General features: G+C 38.7%; 1 protein-coding gene across 1 annotated transcript in view; it reads right to left on the reverse strand.

Moving 5' to 3' along the window:
• The window catches only part of CADPS (calcium dependent secretion activator), a 477787-nt gene extending 457240 nt beyond the window's left edge, over positions 1-20547 (reverse strand). The window contains exons 1-3 of the mRNA XM_044675693.1: positions 20495-20547; positions 20217-20325; positions 6141-6473 (exon numbers count right to left, since the gene is read on the reverse strand). Coding sequence (XP_044531628.1) covers positions 6141-6473; positions 20217-20325; positions 20495-20547 — 495 coding nt within the window. The remainder of the gene's footprint in view (positions 1-6140; positions 6474-20216; positions 20326-20494) is intronic.
• Between the last annotated feature and the right edge of the window lie 392 nt (positions 20548-20939).

Below are 20939 nucleotides of genomic sequence, written 5' to 3' on the forward strand. Positions count from 1 at the left end.
TACAGCCCTCTGGGCCCAAGCAGAGCAAGTCTAATTCCTCTTTCCCATGACACTTTTTATGTAATGGAAGAAAACTACCATGATTCTCCGCTGCTCCCGTTCTTTTCTTCTTTATTCTAAATGTCTCCAATTACTTCCAAGGACCTTATTTTAGGGCAACAACACATGCTTAGGCTGTTGTTTTAAAAAGCACCCTATACTCCCTTAAAAAAAGTTCCCTGTGGAAATCCTCAGGCAGTGCTTGCCCTTTCTCCTTAGCTTTTCAAACAAACACCCATTGTTCAGGAAGCAATAGATCAATAATGAGCAGGAGCCTCCTGGAAGCCATTGTTCAGCAAACACACACCATCTGTTACACCCTGTGACACCAACCTACATGGATCGCAGTTCCTGGAAGAATTTCCCAAAGCAATAGGTTCTGAATTCTGGGAAATCAATGAAGAAATGAAATAACAATTGGTTCAGCCAGTGTTACACAGGAGAAGAGTAGAAAAGATCACCGCCAACAATAGCAACAATAAAAATAGCTAGCATTTATATATACTTATTCCCCTATCTGTATGTACATATATGTGAGTACATATGAATATATACATATGATGTGTTTATAAAATATTTTACAAATATCATCTCATTTTATGTTTTTAACAAACCTGGGAGGAAGTTATTATTATTATCTCATTTTTACAGATAAAATTAATCATATATTTTTGTTCTTCCTCCTACCCCCACCTGTCCCCTCTCATGTGGACCTGTGATTTTTAACAGTGTGGGGTGAATCTGGCCATGGAAATTTTCTCCTCCAAAATGCAGATCAGCAACTCATCTGTACGTTAAAAGTCTCCAAGTGTTGCCTGGGAGTTCCTGAGAAGTTTAGAGAATTGGCCATAATTACACATCTGGTATGTGTCAGAGGTAGGTCTTCTAGGCTCCAAGATTGGTCTTCCAGTCATTACACCATATTGCTTACCTCTTCTATTGTTATAAATTCAATTCTATCATCTGCAAAGAGATGGGGTTGAACCAGATGATCTCTGAGACCTTTCCTAGGTCTAAGATCCTTAGAATTTCAGGGGAAAAACATCAAGAACAATAAGAGCACTGATTCTGGTCAAGGAAGAATGAACTATTCTTTCTCTCTACTTTTAGTCCTGCATCAGCATTTTGTGGCTGGATAGCTCCTTTGTCACCATATGGTAGGCTAAGTGTAGACTGCATGGATGTATCTCAATATATAATTTCAAGTCAATAATTACAGGGTAACTGAGGAAGTCATGCTTCATCCTGAATATCACATAGAGATCACTGGCCTATGGACAAAGAGCAACCAAGTGAGTCAACATCTTTCTGTCCTAGGCTGCCTAACTTGATAGTCCTTAGAGAGCAAGGGGAGAAAGATGTTTGTCAAAGTGGAGAAGGTGCAGAAGAAGAGAAGTAATGGAATGATAATAATAGCCAAATTTTAAATAGTGTTTTAAGGTTTTCAAAGTGCTTTACAAACATTTCATTTGATCCTAACAGCAACCGTGGGAGGCAGATTTCACAGATAAGAAAACTGAGGTAGACAGATCAATATGTACACCTAGTATGTATGATGGAACTTGAACTCACATCATCCTGATTCTAAGTCCACTGCTCTAGCCTCTGTGGTGCTACAGAAGGGAAAAAGCACTAAAAGTAAAGTAAGGGCTTGGATACAAATTCTACTTTGGACATCACCTATGTGTCAGTGGGCCAGTCATTTAACCACCTTGGACTGCTAAAACAAAAGTAAACAAAAAATAATGAAACAAAAACAATGAATGGGTTGGACTAGATTCCCTCTGAAGTCCATGGAGATGAGAAACAGAATGGGAAATAGCAATTCAGTCAACTTGGCTGGAATGTAGAGTGCATAAAAGTGAATCATGTGATACTAGTCTGAAGTGATAGGTGGTAACTAAGTTGAAAGGACTTTAAATATCAGAGGGGAGACTTTCTTTGATCCAAGAAGTAATAAGGAGGCAGGGAAGTTTCTTAAGCATGGAATGGAATAGCCAGCCGTATTATTTGGATAGCTATGTCAAAGTGAGGAATGGAAGGGAGAGAGATTAGAAAGAGAAAGACTCATTTGGTTAGGCTTTGTCTTCGCTGGGATCAAAACAGACCTTGAAAGAGGCTGTCTAAGAGAGAAACTGGACTAATCAAATAGTCAGGTCTCTGGTCAAGCACCAGAGAAACACAGACCAGGAAGGGATCTTCCACTTTACCAGCTAAAAGCCCCAAACATCAGGTTTGTATTCTTTCATGTCTGCTGATCTTTTTGGTGTCATAATCATGTACCAAAATGTGGTCAATCAAGTGCTTTGTAAAAGAGATTTGTAAAATGGGGATAATTAATAGTGTCCACCATGTAGGGTTGTTAAGAGGATCAAACAAGATGAATGCTATAGAAATGTGAGCTATTGTTGTGATGGTAATGGTGATGATAATGATAATAATTATGATAATGATGATGAAGGGGCTTATACAGGTACTGGTTAGATTAGATGACTCCTGAGATCCCTTTTAGCTCTGGGATTAGGGGAGTCTGAACCATATTACTGCTCAATAATACCCTCTACTCAGTAAAGACTATTGTACATATTCAGAAGATATATTCCATTAAAAAACCCTGAAGACAAAAGTGTTTAATGAAGTCAGGTTAATAATACACCCAACCGGGGGCAGCTGGGTAGCTCAGTGGAGTGAGAGTCAGGCCTAGAGACAGGAGGTCCTAGGTTCAAACCCGGCCTCAGCCACTTCCCAGCTGTGTGACCCTGGGCAAGTCACTTGACTCCCACTGCCCACCCTTACCAATCTTCCAATCTTTAAAAAAAATAATACACCCAACCTATTAATCTCTCTTTGAGAGTGGCACCAAGGGACAATTTGGGAGAGAGAAGCCATGGTAGCTTCTTTCCAAGTCCTTCTCAGATATTAAGGATGTGCTCTGAACATCCTCCACTTCCTTTTGGTTTTCCTTCACTGATTTATCTGAAAACTATAGACAATGAACCTAAAGTAATGGCTCTGAAGCATAATTCTAAGTGCCCTTCTGTGTTCCTATCTAATCTGTGCTTTCCTCAATCTTCTTTCCACTCTTGGCTGAGGGGAAAAGTTATTCTGGGGGAAAAAAGATGTATTATTCAAATTATCAGATTCTTTTTCATTGTTATCTTTTTCACCTCACAGGAAAGATAGTAAGAAGAAAAGAAATGAAATTTTATGCCCCACTTTTCTTTTTTGAGGAGAAAATTAGAAAAATGGCCTTGACATATAATCTCCCTGTCTCAAAAGATGTATGAAGCTGAAAAAAGACCAAAGTCATAGTGGCACATCAGTGGAATCATCCTAATGATGTTAACATTCAAGCAAAATTATGGATTGAAACAAAATCCATCTATATACATGATGAATCATTGTAAGAAGAAGGAAAAGTATCCAATCAAGTTATTTTATTCCTTGCATGATGAAGACATTTGAATATCCCAGTCTTCTCTCCAAGGATAGAATAGAATAGTGATCTGAATTCCTTCTCAGAATTTTGATACTCCATTGTTTGCTGTGCCGTTTTTCAGTTGTGACTGACCCTTTGGGACCCTATTTAGGGTTTTCTTCGCAAAGATACTGCAGCTGTTCACAATTTCTTCTCCAGCTCATTTGACAGATAAAGGAAACTTAGACAAATGAGGTTAATTGACTTATCCAGGGTCACATACCTAGTAATTGTCTGAGGCCATATTTGAGCTTAAAAAGAGTATTCCTGACTCCAGGTCTGGCACTCTAACCATGGCACCATCTAGCTGTCTCCCTCCATTGCTTAGATTTTGCCATATAGTCTTATTCCATGAAAGATAAAATTATTACAATAATTCAAATGAGGAAAACGCCAAAGAACAATAGAACACAAATCAAATGCAGGTATTAATATCCATTGTGTATTAGAATACATTTTCTCTTCTCAGTCAAGATATAATACACTATATCTCAGTATCATATGTTTTTGTTTAAAAAATTTTAATTGTTTTTTATAACCCTTACCTTCTGTCTTAGAATGAATCCCAAGTATTGGTACTAAGGCAGAAGAGCAGTAAGGTTTAGGCAATGGGCACTAAATGGCTTGCCCACAGTTAAGAAGTATCTGATGCTAGATTTGAATCCAGGAGCTCCCATCTCTAGGCCTGACTCACTATTTACTAAACCACCTAGTTGCCCCCCCCTTTTAATTTTATTTTAAGAGAAGTTGCAGGGAAAGCGTTTTTGAAATATGATTGTGGCATTTAAAATGCATCACTAAAATATTTTTAAATAACATCCTCAAATACTATAGGAAAATTAAAGATAAAAGTTAGATCCCATGCACTCCAAAATATTTATAAGATGTCCATTTATAGTAGTAAAAAACTAGACATAAAGTAGATTTGTATCAACTACAGAATGACTAAAATATGATAGTAATTGAATTTTACTGTGCCATAAGAATTTAAGAAAAGGATCAATAAAGGAAAGGATTGGATGATTACATGAACTGATGGGAAACAGTTAAGTAGAATAAGGAAAATAATGTAACCAATGGCTACAACTATTGATGTAAACAACATCCATATAATGTAAACAACAAGAAGAAAATAATTGACTTTGGATGTTGTGAATTTAGAATAAACAGGCTTCATCCTAAAGAAAAGAAATGAGGTGGGACCTCCTTACTTCCTAATTTTTTTGCATAGAAGGGGAAAAGAGCTATGAGACATTGCCTATAACCCCACATTTTAACCATAATTTAGTTTGGCCAATTTCTTTCTTCCTCTTATTTATTTTTTGCTATTCTTTTATGGCTCTCTAGGAGAAGATAACGAGAAGGGAAACACTGGAAAATGTAGATGATATAAAAACAAAAGAAAAAAATTACAAATGATAATCAAACAGCTTTGAAGAGAAGATATGAGAAGACACTTCTCTTGCTTCTTTGAGGAAGTTGGGCTGTGAAACACTGTGTATTAAGTTGGATTAAAATTCGAAAGGGTTAGCTTTGCTGAAGTATTTTCCCTTCTTTTTTTTAATGTTATAATAGATAGCTCCAGAGACAGGAAGGGAGAGAGCATAAGAGAAATAAAATTGATATAAAAAAGAACATCAATAATTTGAAAAAATACCTCTCCCACTATAAAAGTGCTTTGTGGCAAATATTTATTTACTTTGCAAATCAAAATAATTTAAGATTTGTTTGATATTGAGAATTTCTTGGACAGTCACATCATTGCTATTGAGAAAGGGAAATCACCTGGAGTCCCAGGTTTGGAAAGAAGCACTCTAAAAATCATCTGGCAAAATAAGAAGTCCCATTTTTGGTCTAGTACATTGATATCAGTAACCTTACACTCCAAACGATGCACATATTATTACCATTCCTGAAATGCATCGACATTGTTGGCCATGAAATTCTAGTTGCAAGTAGTTTTTGCTGCCTTCCTAAGGAGTACCAAGGCCTGAAAGAATACCTTACCTCAGGCGCTCTGTAGTTTGGTGGCAAAAGCCAATTAAACTAGAACTTATAGCCAGAACAAGTTTCAGAAACTTCTGAAATTCAAATATGGGGCTAGACTGATTTTCGTTGATGTACTTTTAGAGGAGCGTACCTGGATAGATGAAAACTATCCTATTACTAGTGATCATCCCTTCTCTAATTAATTGAAAGCTGTAGCTACAGGTACCATTTTTGACCTACTGATTGGAGTGAACCAAAACAAGAATAATATAACACATTTATACACAGTGGCAACCAGGGCAAGGTAACGAAGGTTTTGCTCCAGGTTCCTTACATTTAGAGGATACTGATCCAATTTGCTAACCTATAGTAGTGTAATACCTATTTAGTAATAATTATTAGAAATGTGACACTACTTGATGGCTCCAGGTGAGTACCCCTTTGGTCATGACCACTGTAATTTGACCCATGGTTTCCAGGATGGAGTTTCAGCATGGACACATTATTCTCTGATGCAACACTTTGGTAGGCAGCTGGCCATCACCCAGTGGTGTGCCATGTCACCTTTCTTGAAGCGTCTGAAAGAAACATGAGCAGTCCTGCAGTTGGAAGTGGGACAGGTGAGACATCTTACCTGACAGGCATTGTACAGGAGCTGGTGTTCAAACTTCTTGATTCCCAGGATGTTCTGAAACATTTCATAGAGCTGCTCCTTGCTCAGGATTAGCTCAGAGGCCGCACTGGCAGTCATTCGGGCCTGTTGCTTCCGAGGATCTTCCTCTCCACGGTAAATGGCATCAAATTTGGCCATCCAGGAGCTTAACACTGTCTCCTTGCTGAGACCATCAATTTCTGGAAGGCTACGCACCCTCTTTTCTATGTGCTTCTTGAAGACCTCCCTGGAGTCATTGGCTGAGCACCCACCACTCTGGACCATTCGGGCCACCCGGTCACTCTTAAGGAATACCTAGTTGGAAAGGAAAGAAGCCAAATATTAAATTATGACCCCATCCCCTCCTTAGAGGACTAGCTGAGTTATCTTGTTCTGAAGGAGAGAGTCCTTGGTTTGCTTCTCCAGGCTAACTTTGAACTTTAAGCCCTTTTGTACCTCTCACTGTCTCCTTGCTGCCAAAGACTCTCCAAATAACATATGGAACATGGATTTGAGGTATAAGGTGAACCAAGATGCAATCTGTGAAGAAATTTGATACTTTGTCTGGTCATACCTCTGAAGGTACAAAATATTCTTTTAAAAAAAGGCCTTGCCTTTTGTTTAAGCACCAGTTGGTTCTAAGGCAGAAGAGCAGTAAGGGCTTGGCAATTGGGATTAAGTGACTTGCTCAGAGTCACAAGTAAGCGTCTGAGACTAGATTTGAACCCAGGACCTCTTGACTCCAGACATGGCTCTCTATCCACTGAGCCACCTAGCTGCCTCAGCTATAAAATATTTATTAGGAGACAAGATCAAATGTGAACTCTTTCAGAAGGCTTCAGCACATGCCAGCTGTTGTATATGAGTGTGTACCTTTCTCAGCTCCAGCTCATCATTTCCTCACCAAGCATTTTTCTAAGGTCAGAGTTTGTAACCTCTGTGGTACCAAGGACACCTTTGGTATCTGATGAAGCCTATGGAACCCACCTCAGAATAATGTTTTTAAATGAACAAAAAAAGTATTACAAAAAAATCAATTATGCTCAAATAGTTTTATCAAAATACATGTTCCAACTACACCAATGTAACTATCAATAATATATAAATAAGTCTTGATTGATGACACATGTTAAAACCAGTGGAAATGCGCATCAGCTATGGGGGGAGGTCTTTAGGGGGGTGAAGGGGAAAGTAGGAACATGAATCATGTAACCATGAAAAATTTTTCTAAAAAATAAAAAAAATAAAGTGACAAAAAATACATGTTCCAAAAGTCTTATTGTAATTTTAATGTGTTATTAAAACAGGGGGTATCCTGCATTTTAAAAAGCAGTTAGGGGGGCAGCGGGGTGGCTCAGTGGCTTAAGACCCAGGCCCAGAGATGGGAGGTCCTGGGTTCAAATGTGACCTCAGACACTTCCCAGCTGTGTGACTCTGGGCAAGTGACTTAACCCCCAAGCCCTTACCACTCTTCTGCCCTGGAGCCAATACACAGGATTGACTCCAGGATGGAAGGTAAGGGTTTTAAAAAAAAGCAGTCAGACTTCAGGTTAAGATCCCTGACATCAAGAAACAAGCCAGAAGGCTATAGTAATAGACCAGACATGAAGCAATGGAGGCCTACTACACTCAGTTGGTGACAGTGTTTGAGGACAGGAGGAAAATGTGAGAGATGCTACAAAGATGAAATCAATAGGACTTGAAGTCTCTGAGTCATCCAGTTTGAGATGTCCAATAAGCAGCTGAAAGTACTAAATTTCAGGTTTGAAGAGGAAACCCAAGGTTTTCTGGTGTGATCTGGGTGACAATCCAGTGAAGGAGAGAGAGAAAAATCATTCCTACACTTTGGGGTAGAATCAGGAGATAGCAGTGTCACAGAAACCTAGAAAGAAGAGTATATCAAGGAGAAGGAGACTGAGAATGTCAAAGGTTACATATATAGAGAGTGGTCAAGAAGCATGAGAATTCAAAGAAAGGTCATGCCATTTAGCATTTAAGATATCAATGAAAACTTTGAGACAAGGTTTTCTGTTGACTAATACAGATGAAAAGCAGACTAAAAAGAGGTAAGGAGAGAGTCAGAGGAAAGGAAGTGGAGGCATCGATTATAGACAGCCTTCTTAATGAGTTTAGCTATGAAAGGCAAGAAAACTATTGGGAATGGACAGATCAAGTGAAGGTTTCTTGAGGATGGGGGAGACAACGTGAATGGTGGAAGTGATCCAAAGAGACAGAGATGAGGAAGCCCTTTAAAGAGGTATGCACATGGAAGTTATAGCCATATTAGTTTGTGACATGGACGTAATGGAAGTAATCAGGAGGAGAATTTAGAACACAGAGACTATGGTAACAAAGGACTTGACAGAAGCAGGAAAGATGAAGCATCAGGAAGAGGCCAGTCAGCTAAGAGGAGAGAAATTGGTTGTGGGAAATTAATTTGCTAGGTCTGTCATCTGTTTTTGGTCTTTGGACTTTCAAACAATGAGTGGTGTCTGGGCTATCCTCATGTAGTAATGAATGTGATCACTAAGTACTAATGCATTTCTGTTCTCTTTCTAAAACAACCCTTGAAAACCATTTGTTCCGGGAGAATGATTTAGGGTCTTTGTGAATAAGCCTGGAGAGTTAGACCCCAGGCTGAGGTGCAATCCTATTCATAAATCCACTTGTACTCAACTGTCAGTTTCCAGGCAGATCATAAACAAGAGTGAAAAGATACATATTACACAAAAATATTATATATATATATATAAATGCATATATATAAAATGTGTGTATACATGTATATATGTAAGTGTATATACATACACACCTAATGCACACACACACACACACACACACACACACACATATATATATATACATACACACATTGTATAATGGGGAATTATAGAGGGCAGTTAATTCCGTTTCTCCATCCTATCAATCAATGTTGCCCTCCATCAATAATTTTAGTTTTTTAGAATATAGAATTTTAGTGATCGTAAAGGAAGTTAGATAAAAATGGCTCACATCATCTTAGAAAAGGCCTGGCTGTCAGTGCTGTTAGGAATTATGGTGAAGGTGAGAAGAAATGATGGACTAGAGATGGACAGATGTCCTAGCTTTCCACAGGGGGAAAAAGAGGTCAATTCCTGGTAAAACGCTAGCATAGATTATTAATGGGATGGACTTGGGAGCATTTAAAGAGGGAGGAGGTAATCATTAAAAGCTGGTATGACNATACTGTGGTAAAATTGAATGTAATGGACCTCTGTACCAGCAGCAATGCAATGACCCAGGACAATTCTGAGGGATTTATGGTAAAGATGCTACCCACATTCAGAGGAAGGACTGCAGGAGAGGAAACATATAAGAAAAGCAACTGCTTGAACGCATGGGTCGGGGCGGACATGATTGAGGGTGTGGACTCGAAACTACCACACCAATGCAACTACCAACAATTGGGAAATTGGTCTTGATCAAGGACACATGACAAAACCAGTGGAAAAGTGCGTCGGTCATGGGTGGGGGGAGTGCGGGGGGTGAAGGGGAAAATAGGAGCATGAAACATGTAATCATGTTAAAAATGATTATTAATAAATGTTAAAAAAAAACATAAAAAAAAAAAAAAAGCTGGTATGACTTCATTAGGAACAAGTCATTCCAGATTGACCTCATTTTCTTTTTGACAGGGTTATTAGAAGAAGAGATCAGAGGATGTTATGTAACTTTAGATCTGGATTTCAGAAAGGCGACTTCAGAAAGCCTCTCCCAATATTATCTTGGACAAGATGGAAAGACATGAGTTCAATGATAGCCCTCTTAAGTGGATCTGGAATTGGTTTACTGAGTGGTCCTGATGAGCACTGATTAATAGTTGTATGTCAAATGAAAGGGAGGTTTCTGGTGGAGTGCTCCATCCTTTCTTTTGCTCTGTAATGTCTTGAATAAATGCATAGATGGCATGGATATCAAATTTGCTAATGACATGGAACTGAAAATTAGAGTTTACATGCTGGATGTCATAGGGGGATCCATAATTAGATGTCCATACTCTGGGAAGGTGGGCTAAGACTAACAAGATGAAATTTGATGGGAGTAAGCATGCAGTCTTGTACTTAGGCTAAAAAATCATCTGTAAAAGTTTGGAATGGTTAGGGGAGAGGTAATCTATCTAAAAAGTAACTTGTGAAAATGAGCTAGAGTTTCTAATAAAATGCTAGTTCCATATTAGTTATCAGTGGGATGTAGAAAGCAGAGCATTGAGTGCAAAAGGTAGGCATCTGGGTAACTTGTTTTAAGGTCCAGAGGCTGTCTCAGGGGAGAAGAGTTAGTTAAGTCATATGCTTATGGCACTCCATACCTAGTCAAGAAATGATCTTTGAATCTTTATTTGGAATAATGGATGGCAGATTTGTTGTCTTTTGCAGTCTATATTGAAATAACAATTAATTTACATATTCTTTGAATGAGCATAGGTTCTATTCTTTAGCTAGGTTCTATTCTCTTGTGTATTTGGTGGTGGTGGGGTTATGGTAGTTAAAAACAACACTTATTTGGTTGACTCTAGTGATTGCTATGTCTACATGCATTTTCCGGGGGAAATGGGAGGAAAGTCCACTCCTTCTGATTATCCAAGGGATTGTTTCATATGATGAATACATATCTGATATGGGGCTACAGAGAGGTCATACGACTTCAGATTAGGTATTCATGGAAGACTGACCAGTTGGACCATCATCACAAGTGACACAGACTAGCTAATCCTGTCTTTGGGATCACTTCTTCTGCCTTGTGTTTCTGGAAGTGTGTGCTACCTCATTACCAATCTTTGCGTAGAAAAAAAGTCTAGGACTTTCTCCCTCTTGTTGGACAAGCCTGCTCTGTAACCTAGAGTCAAGTAACCTGGAATTCAGGGCACAGTCACATGATTGACGACATTTCGAACAGCCTCCACTCTCTACTTGGCCCATTAAATGTTTCAGCCTTTGAGAATGTGCCAACTAGCCCATTTCCTTGAACCTTGAGAGAGCTTAGTATGTATTTCACCGATTAACATATACTCGGGCTGAGTTATGAATGTAGAGTCCAGAATAAGGGAGGTCATAGTTTCACTTTATTCTGCACTCATCAGAACACATCTAGAGTTCTAGGTTCAGTTAGGCACTTTCAGAAGCAACATTGAGAACTGGCACACAGTCAGAGGAGGCCAACCAGGATAACAAGAGGACTAGAAATCAGGCCAAGGACTACACTGACTAAAAAATCAAAACAAACAAGCATCTTTAGCCTGGAAATTACTTGGTATCTACATGAGAGTTAACAGTGGGATATGGTTAAGATAATAACTTTTATGGAGAAGTAGAACTTTAAAGATCACAAAGCCCTTTTAATACTACTCTGTGAGCTAGATAATAGAAGCAGTATCTCTATTTACCAGATCCACAAAGGATCAATGATTTCTTCAGAGTGGGAAAGCCCTATTGTGGGGACTTTCTCCATCAATATAGATAAATCCTAGAGGACTGACTTGCCTGAGCACAAAAATGTGACTTATTCAGAATCTCATAGCAAGTAAATGGATTTCAAATCCAGCCCTTCCTAGAACAAAGTCCACCATAACATACTGACCATCAGGTTTCCTCTTCCTCTTTTACAGGTGAGAAAACTCAAATAGAAAAATTTTGAGAGGCTTGCCAAAAATTTCATAGCTAGAAAATGGAGTTGCTCCCCCAAGGGTCCAGGTTTCCTAAATCAAAACTATACCACTAATATCTCACATTTCTCATTACCCCATGCTGCAATAATAGTTGTTTTCTTAAGCACAATGTGGCCAGCACTCTAGCAAATACTAGAGACAGAAAAGCAAAAATAGTCTCTGTTCTCTAGGGGCTTATATTTTCATTGGGGAGACAACAATGGCTCTCCTGTTAACATGGTGATTAAATTTCTTAAAATCATTAAAAAAAACACACTGATAGCATTACAATGGGAATAGTGGCATTTCTAATATCCCAAGATCCCTGAGGTATCTGACTAGAAGGGGAAACATCTTTGCACTTGTGTTTGAGTGGTTGGAAATGTGTTTGGTAAGTGTCCTCCTTCTTCTCATGACAGTTCCAAAATTCTGATCAGTTCCAAATGTCAACCAGAGCAATCTAGATAGTATTACATCTAAAGAAGAATAGGCACTTCTGTAATAATCCTGGCATAAAAAGAGAGTGCTTTAAAGTACGGAAAGCACTTTTAAGATATCTCATTTGATCCTCAGCAACAACCCTATGAGGTGGGTGCTATTATTAATTCCATTTTAAAAAACCCTCACCTTCTGTCTTAGAATCAATACTGTGTATTTGTTCCAAATCAGAAGAGTGGTAAGGGCTAGGCAGTGGGAGTTAAGTGACTTGCCCAGGCTCATACAGCTAGGAAGTATCTGAGGTCAGTTTGAACCTAGTACCTCCCATCTGTGTGTATGGTTCTCAATCCACCAAGTCACCCAGCTGCCCTCTATTAATTCAGTTTTACAGATGAGGAAACTAAGACTTGGAGAGATAAGAGGGATTTGTCCATTTGGGGCCTCATGTCCAGAGTCACATGACTAATGGGACAGGTTTTCTGCCTAGGTCTTCAGACTCCATTTCTAGCCCTTTATTGGCTAGCCATGCTGAGTTTGGAAAGCATGAATGTTATCTTATATGGGCTGTACAACCATACTGTGAGGTAGGTAATACATGAATTTGAATTAGAGGAGTCATATTTTGGCCCTGACAACTTGGGAATTGCCTTAATTATGATAAAGTTCAAATACTCTACAATCAGAGATTCAGCAAAAAGAAGTATAAGCAACCCCCTGGCATTTTCTTAATGCCAAGAAGGGGCAAGCTTTCCTTATGTCTGCTCTAGGGATAATGTCTCCTGCAGAATGAATCAGGACTTGCTTCAAGGAGAAGAAATCTTAGTATGAGATGGAATTGCAAGATGTCATCCCCCTTCTCAGTAAACTCCCTCTTGTCTCCTGCATCAAATGCAATCTTCTGTTTATGTTCGAAACCCTTCACAATTTGGCTCTATCTATCCCTACATTTTCAGTTCTTTTTCCACCTTACTCCTCAAGAGGTACCATTGGACTGAGTGACCTTGACCTTCTCATCGTTCCTTGAATAAGACACTTCATCTCTTGGTTCCTGGCATTTTCTCCTCTGGCTGTCTCTCTTGCTTAGAATATTCTCCCTTTTCATCTCTATCTATTGGCTTCCCTAGCTTCCTTCAAGCCTAAACAAAACCCGCGCCTTTTATGGCAAGCTTTCTCAATCCCTCTTCATTCAAGTACGAGTGGGAGTCAGACAGGCCAGTCTTTTGTCCCAACCTGCACAGAGAAATGAAAACCCTTAGGGGTGAGGGAGTAGTGTTTGGACTTTCCCATAGTCTAGATGCAGGCATGTGACCGATGCCTCAGAGCTTCAAAAATCCCAGGGTCAAAGGTCTATGCATTCTCTCCACTCGGAAAATCCAGTATCCCAGAGATTAAAGGATTAATGAGCTGTCCAGCTTTATCTGGCAGTCTGCAATCAGTCCCACTGGCAGCTGATTAAAAGAAGCACTTGTGTTTCCATGATAAGAGCTGGGGGAGACTTCCCTCCTCAATCTCCGGGGCTCCTGGAATCTGGACTCATCAGAGCTGAAAAAGGGGGGTTATGGCTACATGTGAAGAAGGGCTTAATGATCCCTCTTCTTCACAGTGTGCTCACCTATCATGAGGCAGGAGGAAAATACCAGCTTGTCATTAATGGAACCAGGAAAATGAAGTTGGTGCAGTACAGAAAATGAGATCCTGGCTGCTTGGGAAGACACTAGAGAGTCAGCCTCTTACTTTTAACCTCAAAACTGTGCAAATTAGCTGATTTATCTTCCTCTTTGGTAAATCATACCTATTTTCAGGAGGCAGGCCAGCTTCAATAAGTGCTGGACATCAGAGGAAGAGAAGAAGAGTACCAAGGTTTTACCTTTGGCTTTATAGGAGACAACCTGGCTGTGAACCAATGCCTTCTTTGTCTCCATCCACACCCACCTTTATTTCTCTGCCTTTCCCTTCATCTCTGTCAAAGTCCTAGAAGGGTGGGTATCAGATAGTAAGGATCCGGGGGCTCTTAGATAAATGGAAAACATTCCATGTCTTTTTTTCTTCCTTTTCCCTAATGCTGACTCTGAGCAGTCCTTCCTAGATTTGCCTCTATGAATCCCTTTATTGTCTGTTGGATTGCACTATATGCACTTAGGTATGGACCCAAAGGAGTAGAAGCCTGTTCACAGAATTTTAGAGAACTAAGGGTTAGGATTGAAAAAAAATCCTTCTTTGGCATATGTGGCAAATTGTTACCAAATCTTTGCTTTGAGATCACACGTGAGGGAGATTCCTGCTACTTTCTGAGGCAGTCCATCCTACTTTTGGGTATCTCCAATTGTTAGGGAATTTTTCCTGGCATCAAACAAAAATTACCCTTCTTGTAACCTCCATCCTTGATTCTACCCTCTGAGGTCAAATAGAAAAAGTCATTATAATTCCTCTTGTGCATGTCATTTTCAATCATGTAGATGTGGTCTGATCAAGGGCAGCTAGGTGGCTCTGTGGATTGAAAGCCAGGCCTAGAGAAGGGAGGTCCTATGCTCCAATCTGATCTCAGACACTCCCTACCTGTGTGACTCTGTGTAAGTCATTAAACCCCCATTGTCTAGCCCTACTGCTCTTCTGCCTTGGAACCAATACTTAGTATTGATTCTAAGATGGAAGGTAAGGGTTTAAAAAAATGTGCTTTGACTAAGATAAACAACAACAACAGCAACAACAACAGAGGATCTATTATCTCCTTCTTTCTGGAATCTATGTCACTTTTCATGTAGCCAAAGCTTCTATTAGCTATTTTACATCGAAACTATCTATCATCTGTCTATCTATCTATCTAGCTACCTATCTAGCTATCTACCTATCTATCTACCTTTCTATCTACCTCTATTTACTTATCTATCTATCTATCTATCTATCTATCTATCTATCTATCTATCTATCTATCTATCTACCTACCTTTCTATCAACCTCTATTTACTTATCTGTGTACCTGTTGATTGCACTGCAAATTGTAAGCTCCTTGAGGACAGGAACTGGTTTATTTTTGTCTCTGTATGCCCAGTCCCTAGCACAGTGCCTAGAACATACTAAAGGTCTAATAATTGTTGGTGGAATGTAATAGAATGAAACTTCTTTTAGAAATTGAAGCTTCAAGACTCAAAGAATACTAAATAGAAATTGAATATTGAATAATCCATTCTGAAGGTAGTTTATTAAAATTCTACATTATTTTTTATTTTACATGTAGTCCTGGTGGATGTTACACATATCTTGGCATTAAATAGACAGCGATTTCTTCATGCCTTGTTTTTCACTCTACCAACCAGGCAGCAGCTTTGACTTTGCCAAGTATTACAGGAAAATATGAGCATCACTACAAATATAATGGCAATTTCCACAGGCTCATTAGCACATTGATGACTATTAATTTCCAAATTTAATTAATTGATAGAAATGACACTTTCTTTTAATTTACTTAATTACTGAAATGAGTTTTCTAATTAAGATTTATAATCAGTAAATTTATAAACTCTCCTGAATGAAACCAAACCCTGAGAACTTTTGATAAAGGCTTTTCTGTTCTTCCAATGTTGTTTTTATTGCTCTCCCACTGCTACCCATAATTTGAAAATGGGGGAAACAATCTTATTTGCTGACAGTTTCCAAATGGAATTTTTAGTTCAGCCCATTGAAGTTACTCATTTTTATACCACAAATCTCCTTGTCACTCTTCATTAAATTCAGCCCCCTGAAGTGAGTAACATACATCAGATGAAGATAAGACACTTTTTATTCTTGGTTGCAAAAAGTTATACTGCGTTTAAAAGACAAAAATGCTCAGCTTTGTCCAAATATGGAAATAAGTTAACTTCCTAAAAGTGATCCAACTGGAAAATTCATTAAGGGACAAATGTGTGAAATGATTTTGCTGTGCAATCAGCAAACAGACAACAAAAAGTCTACTGCTGTTTAATGCTCTAAAGCTAATTAGCAAACTGATCAATAAAGCCTGTCTCAGGAACATGAGAAGGTCTAATTGTACCTTCGTCCTGTTCACCTCCAGTAGAAGCTAAAGACTTTAGCAAGGAATGCTTCATATCCTTTAGCAGCATCAGAATCACTTAGAAACAACTGGTTCATTAAACCATTCATTTAACAAGTACTTAGTGAGTACCGAGTATGTGCTGAGTGTTTCGTGAAATGCTGTGAACAAAACACAAAATTTGAGGGGTGATTCACGGGAGTGTTTTCAATGCTAGTTTTAGTATCAATTAGACTTTGTTATTCATATTCAGACAAAACAAAACAAAATAAAACAACCCTTACTTTCTTAGTATCAGTTCTAAGACAGAACTGGCAAGACAATCAGGGTTAAGTGACTTGCCCAGGGTCACACAGCTAAAAAGTGTGTGAACCAAAATCCTCCTGATTCTAGGCTTAGTGCTCTATCTTCTGTGCTACCTAGCTGCCCCCATACTTTTTTAAAATAAGGCTTTTTTGACATTTTCTTTTTGACATAATACCATAACATCCAGACTTTGTTATAAAACTTGATTTAGATATATTCTCATATAATGAAGAGGACAACCAGGAAACCTGAGTTTGAAATCTATTTACTTGATGTGTGATTCTTGTGAATCTCTCCTACAGCTGTTTATTGCTTCTAGTTTTCTGAAGGTACCTAATATCCATGAATGTTACTTTCCTCACCTGGGAAAGGGTAATGCACCCTGGATCTCACTTGGATATCGTATTGAAAACAAATAGCATGTGTTAAATTCCTACAGAAATGTGGCTTATTTTTTATTTTATTTTTTTAACCATTATTTTCTGTCTTAGTATCAATTCTAAGACACAAGGGCAAGGGCTGACAATTGGGATTAAGTGATTTGCCCAGAGTCACACAACTAGAAAGTGTCTGAGGTTGGATTTGATCTCAGGTCCTCCCAGCCCCAAGCCTGGTGCTCTATCCATTGTGCTACCTAGATTCCTCATTTTATTTTTTAAAGACTTGAAACTTTAATACTAAGCTGATAAATGTTAACTACAGAGAAGATAGCATTCAGAAGATAGGAAGTCATAGCATCTAGTACTAGGAGGTTGGCTAAACAATCTTATACTTAATTGAGAATCTCGTATGTTAAATAACCAGAAATTGGTTATCCAGTCTCTGTTTAAAGACTTCATATATGGCAAAATTATCTGTGTGACCTTGAGCAAATGAAAATCCCTTTAGACTTCGTATTGCTCCTCTATAAAATGTAGGCATTGCACTAGCTGGTCTCTGGGGGTTCCCTCCAGCACTGACTCTAGGACTAAAGAAAAAAGCTCCTGACAAATAGTACTATCCCAAAGTTGAATGGGTTGCCCCTAGAAACTCCTGGGAGCATAAATTTAGAGCTAGATGGAACCTTAGAGGCCATCTAGTACAATCTCCTTAATTTAAAATGAGGAAACTGACCCTTGGATATTAAATTTCATGCCAAAGTTGCATAGTAAGTATCAGAATTCAGATTTGAACCCATGTCCTTTGGGTCCAGTATATACTTACCACTTTCTATCTCTCTTCCATCTATTCATTTCTCCTAGTTTTCTGCCCTCCAGGTCCAAACAAAATGAGGAAATATATTTACATAAAAATAAGAATTAATGGAAAATAAGGTATTTGTCAGGAACAGCAGCAATAGAAGAGGAGCCCAGGGCACAAGCATAATATTTTTGGCCCGAGTATCTAATATTGGCTGATGTTCACATCAAGGAAGAAGATATAAGAAGTATAAAGAATGTGAGCAAATGTGAATATATTCATACACAGTGGTAACCAAGGTAGAAGCTAAAGGCATGAGCCTTTAGCTAGTGCATAGCTAGAAATATTTCATATTAAGCCAGATTCCCTAGAATCCCTAGATCATAGAGGATGCACCTAGAGTCACACCAATTCTAGGTTGGTATTACTACCAACGGTCACAGCTCACTTCTGATATTTACTGTCTTGTGTGACCATGGGATAATCATTCAACCTCCTGAAGTGTCACTTCCTTCATCTATACAATGGGAATAAGCTATGTTCCTCACAGGGTTTGTGTGATGCTCAAATAAGATCATATAGGTAAATAGCTATAGAGTGTGAACTCTTATTATTTTCTATTATGACTAAGAGGAATATCCCGCATGGTATATTAAATGTTTTCAGTTTTCATACCCCAAGTACTGTTGGGAAAAAATGGCAGGTACCCAGGACTCCAGTCATTGGGAACATAATAACTTGCTTTTGGCCATTAGGAGATGCCTTGGTTTGTTGTTGTTATTGTTGGTATTTTTGTCACATGGACCTATAATCAAGGTGAGGTAACCCGAGTTTTGCCTTAGGTAATCATTATTTAGAGGGCATTGACAACATTCATATTCTTTCAGCAGGGTATATGTGATGAAATTTAGCACCTAGATAAGAAAAAGTATTTAGATAAAATAGGAAGTTATCAGATAGTATATCCCATCCCTCATCTTGGATCAGCTGCCCCAAAGATGAACTCTTTCCTGGTCCATACCTACTCTATTCTTAGCACTGGGCCATGGAATTCTGATGTCTCTTTTTCCTTCCCTACCACCCCATAGACCCAAATGTGCCATTCTCTCACTTGTCAACAGAAATTACTTTAAAAATTAATCTGAGAAAGTCTTTTGTGTGCATGGCCCAGATGGCAAAATTGCTAATGGAGCTTTTACCTCTTACTCATTGGATATTTCTCAAACTGAAGGAAGAAACCTAATATGGGGGTTTGGAGGAACCATAAGACAGGAAAAGGGGTGGTTTATGCATTGATCATCCAGGTTTTTTCTGGTTTTAAAGCTCTAATCCTATGATTGATAGGTACATAACATATGGGCTTCCTTGGGAGAAGTATATGGATTACTCTGGCACAGCACTGCTTAAAGGTTTCCCAGTAGATCCAAGAAGGGACTGACAAGGGGAAGCAGGTGCAGGACTGACAGTTGACATCTATGGGTGATCTAGGCTAGATTATACTCTATTAGCAAGTCCAACTGGCATAGGGGATAGATCTTTGGATTTGGGAGCCAGTTCAAGTCTTGCTTTTGACATATACCATCTGTGTGACTGTGGGCAATTCATTCAATTTCCCTCTCTCAATGCAGGATGAAACTTCCTTGCAATTTCAGAGGTTAGAGATTTGCTTAAGGCACTTAAGGGTTGACTTGTCCAAGGTCATTCAACCCGTGTTGGTGAGAAACAAAACCTAAATTCAGGACAGCTTTCAATCCATTACATTATGCTGCACTGCCTCATATAAAGGAGAGTTATTCCTCTTATTATCATCTCTACATCTGACGAACTAAGAGTATATACTCTGCTGAATTCCTCATTCACCTGTAAGGAAATGGCAAAGTTGCAGCGCTCTCCAAGGTTCTTAGGCAGGACACAGAACTGTGCTCAGAATGCAGTTGTCCTAATTATGCTCTCTTTCTCCTAAAGTTCTTGCTTCCTTCTTGAATCTGCCTAATGGACAGATTAGTCAAATAGCATTTATGACATGTATACCCTGTGGCAAACCCTCTATAAACACTAAGGCATGAAAAAGGCAAAAGGCAGGGACTCCTGATCTTAAGTAATTTATAATCTCAGTTTCAGCCTATTTTTGGCCAGATGTTCTTCAGACAAAGTAATTGGATGAAAGAGTGTAGAGTGGTAGAAGTTAAGCCATCATAGAGACAGGATGATGAGCATGGCAACAGCTTCTCCTGGCATATCTAGTAAGGGTCTACACTCCACAAATGAGATCATCAGTGTGAATTTCCACTGTGAATATTCACTGTAGAAAGAATGATTCTGTAGAAAACAGGTACTCCCACCCCTGATTCCACCTTCTAGTCATCACAGAACTCTGACCTCTGGAATATGCTTTACTTCTATGGGTTGGATCCTACAGTCTTACCTCATAGTAACTCTGAACAGCATTCATGAAGGCTTCATCAGCCACAATCTGAGTCTCTCCATTGAGGAAGGCCTGGAAACGATCTTTGACTGTTTGTAGTTGCTGTTTGCTGATCTGGAAAACATTTCAAAGAAGACAGAGAGGCACTAATTAGAACTTCTGGAGAAAAAATGAATGATGTTCAAGAAGGAAGGTGTTAAGATTTTCCCAAATCAATCCTGAATACTCTTCTTGCCCCCCCCCCAGGAAAGACAAAGGCTCACAGACCTAAAATTTACCACTTGTCCTGGTTGAGTTGAAGCAAAGGAATCTTAAATGTCTCCAATGACATAGCTACTAACTTCGGAGTGACTTGTACTGGACTATAACCTTTTACATTTTTTTAATCACATTCACTATTGAACACATATATATTCAAGTGATGATGCATCTATGCTTATAATATAGATTAAATTCCCAGCATATGAATTAGACTTCTTCGGAGTCATATATGCATTGGATTTCAGGAAGGATAAATTGCACTAAAGACAAAAAGGGACCTCAAAGAAAATCTAATACAAACCCCATCAAAAGCATGAATTATATTTCTAACAACAGGTCATCTAGGCTTTGCTGGAATCCTTTCAGTGATGGGGATCTCATTACTCTCCACAGTAACATTGAACTTACTCATTTATATTTATAAACATTGTCACACTTTGTTGCTAATCACATACAAACATT

The sequence above is a fragment of the Gracilinanus agilis genome, chromosome 1 (genome assembly GCF_016433145.1).
Source record: "Gracilinanus agilis isolate LMUSP501 chromosome 1, AgileGrace, whole genome shotgun sequence".
Taxonomy (NCBI): domain Eukaryota; kingdom Metazoa; phylum Chordata; class Mammalia; order Didelphimorphia; family Didelphidae; genus Gracilinanus; species Gracilinanus agilis.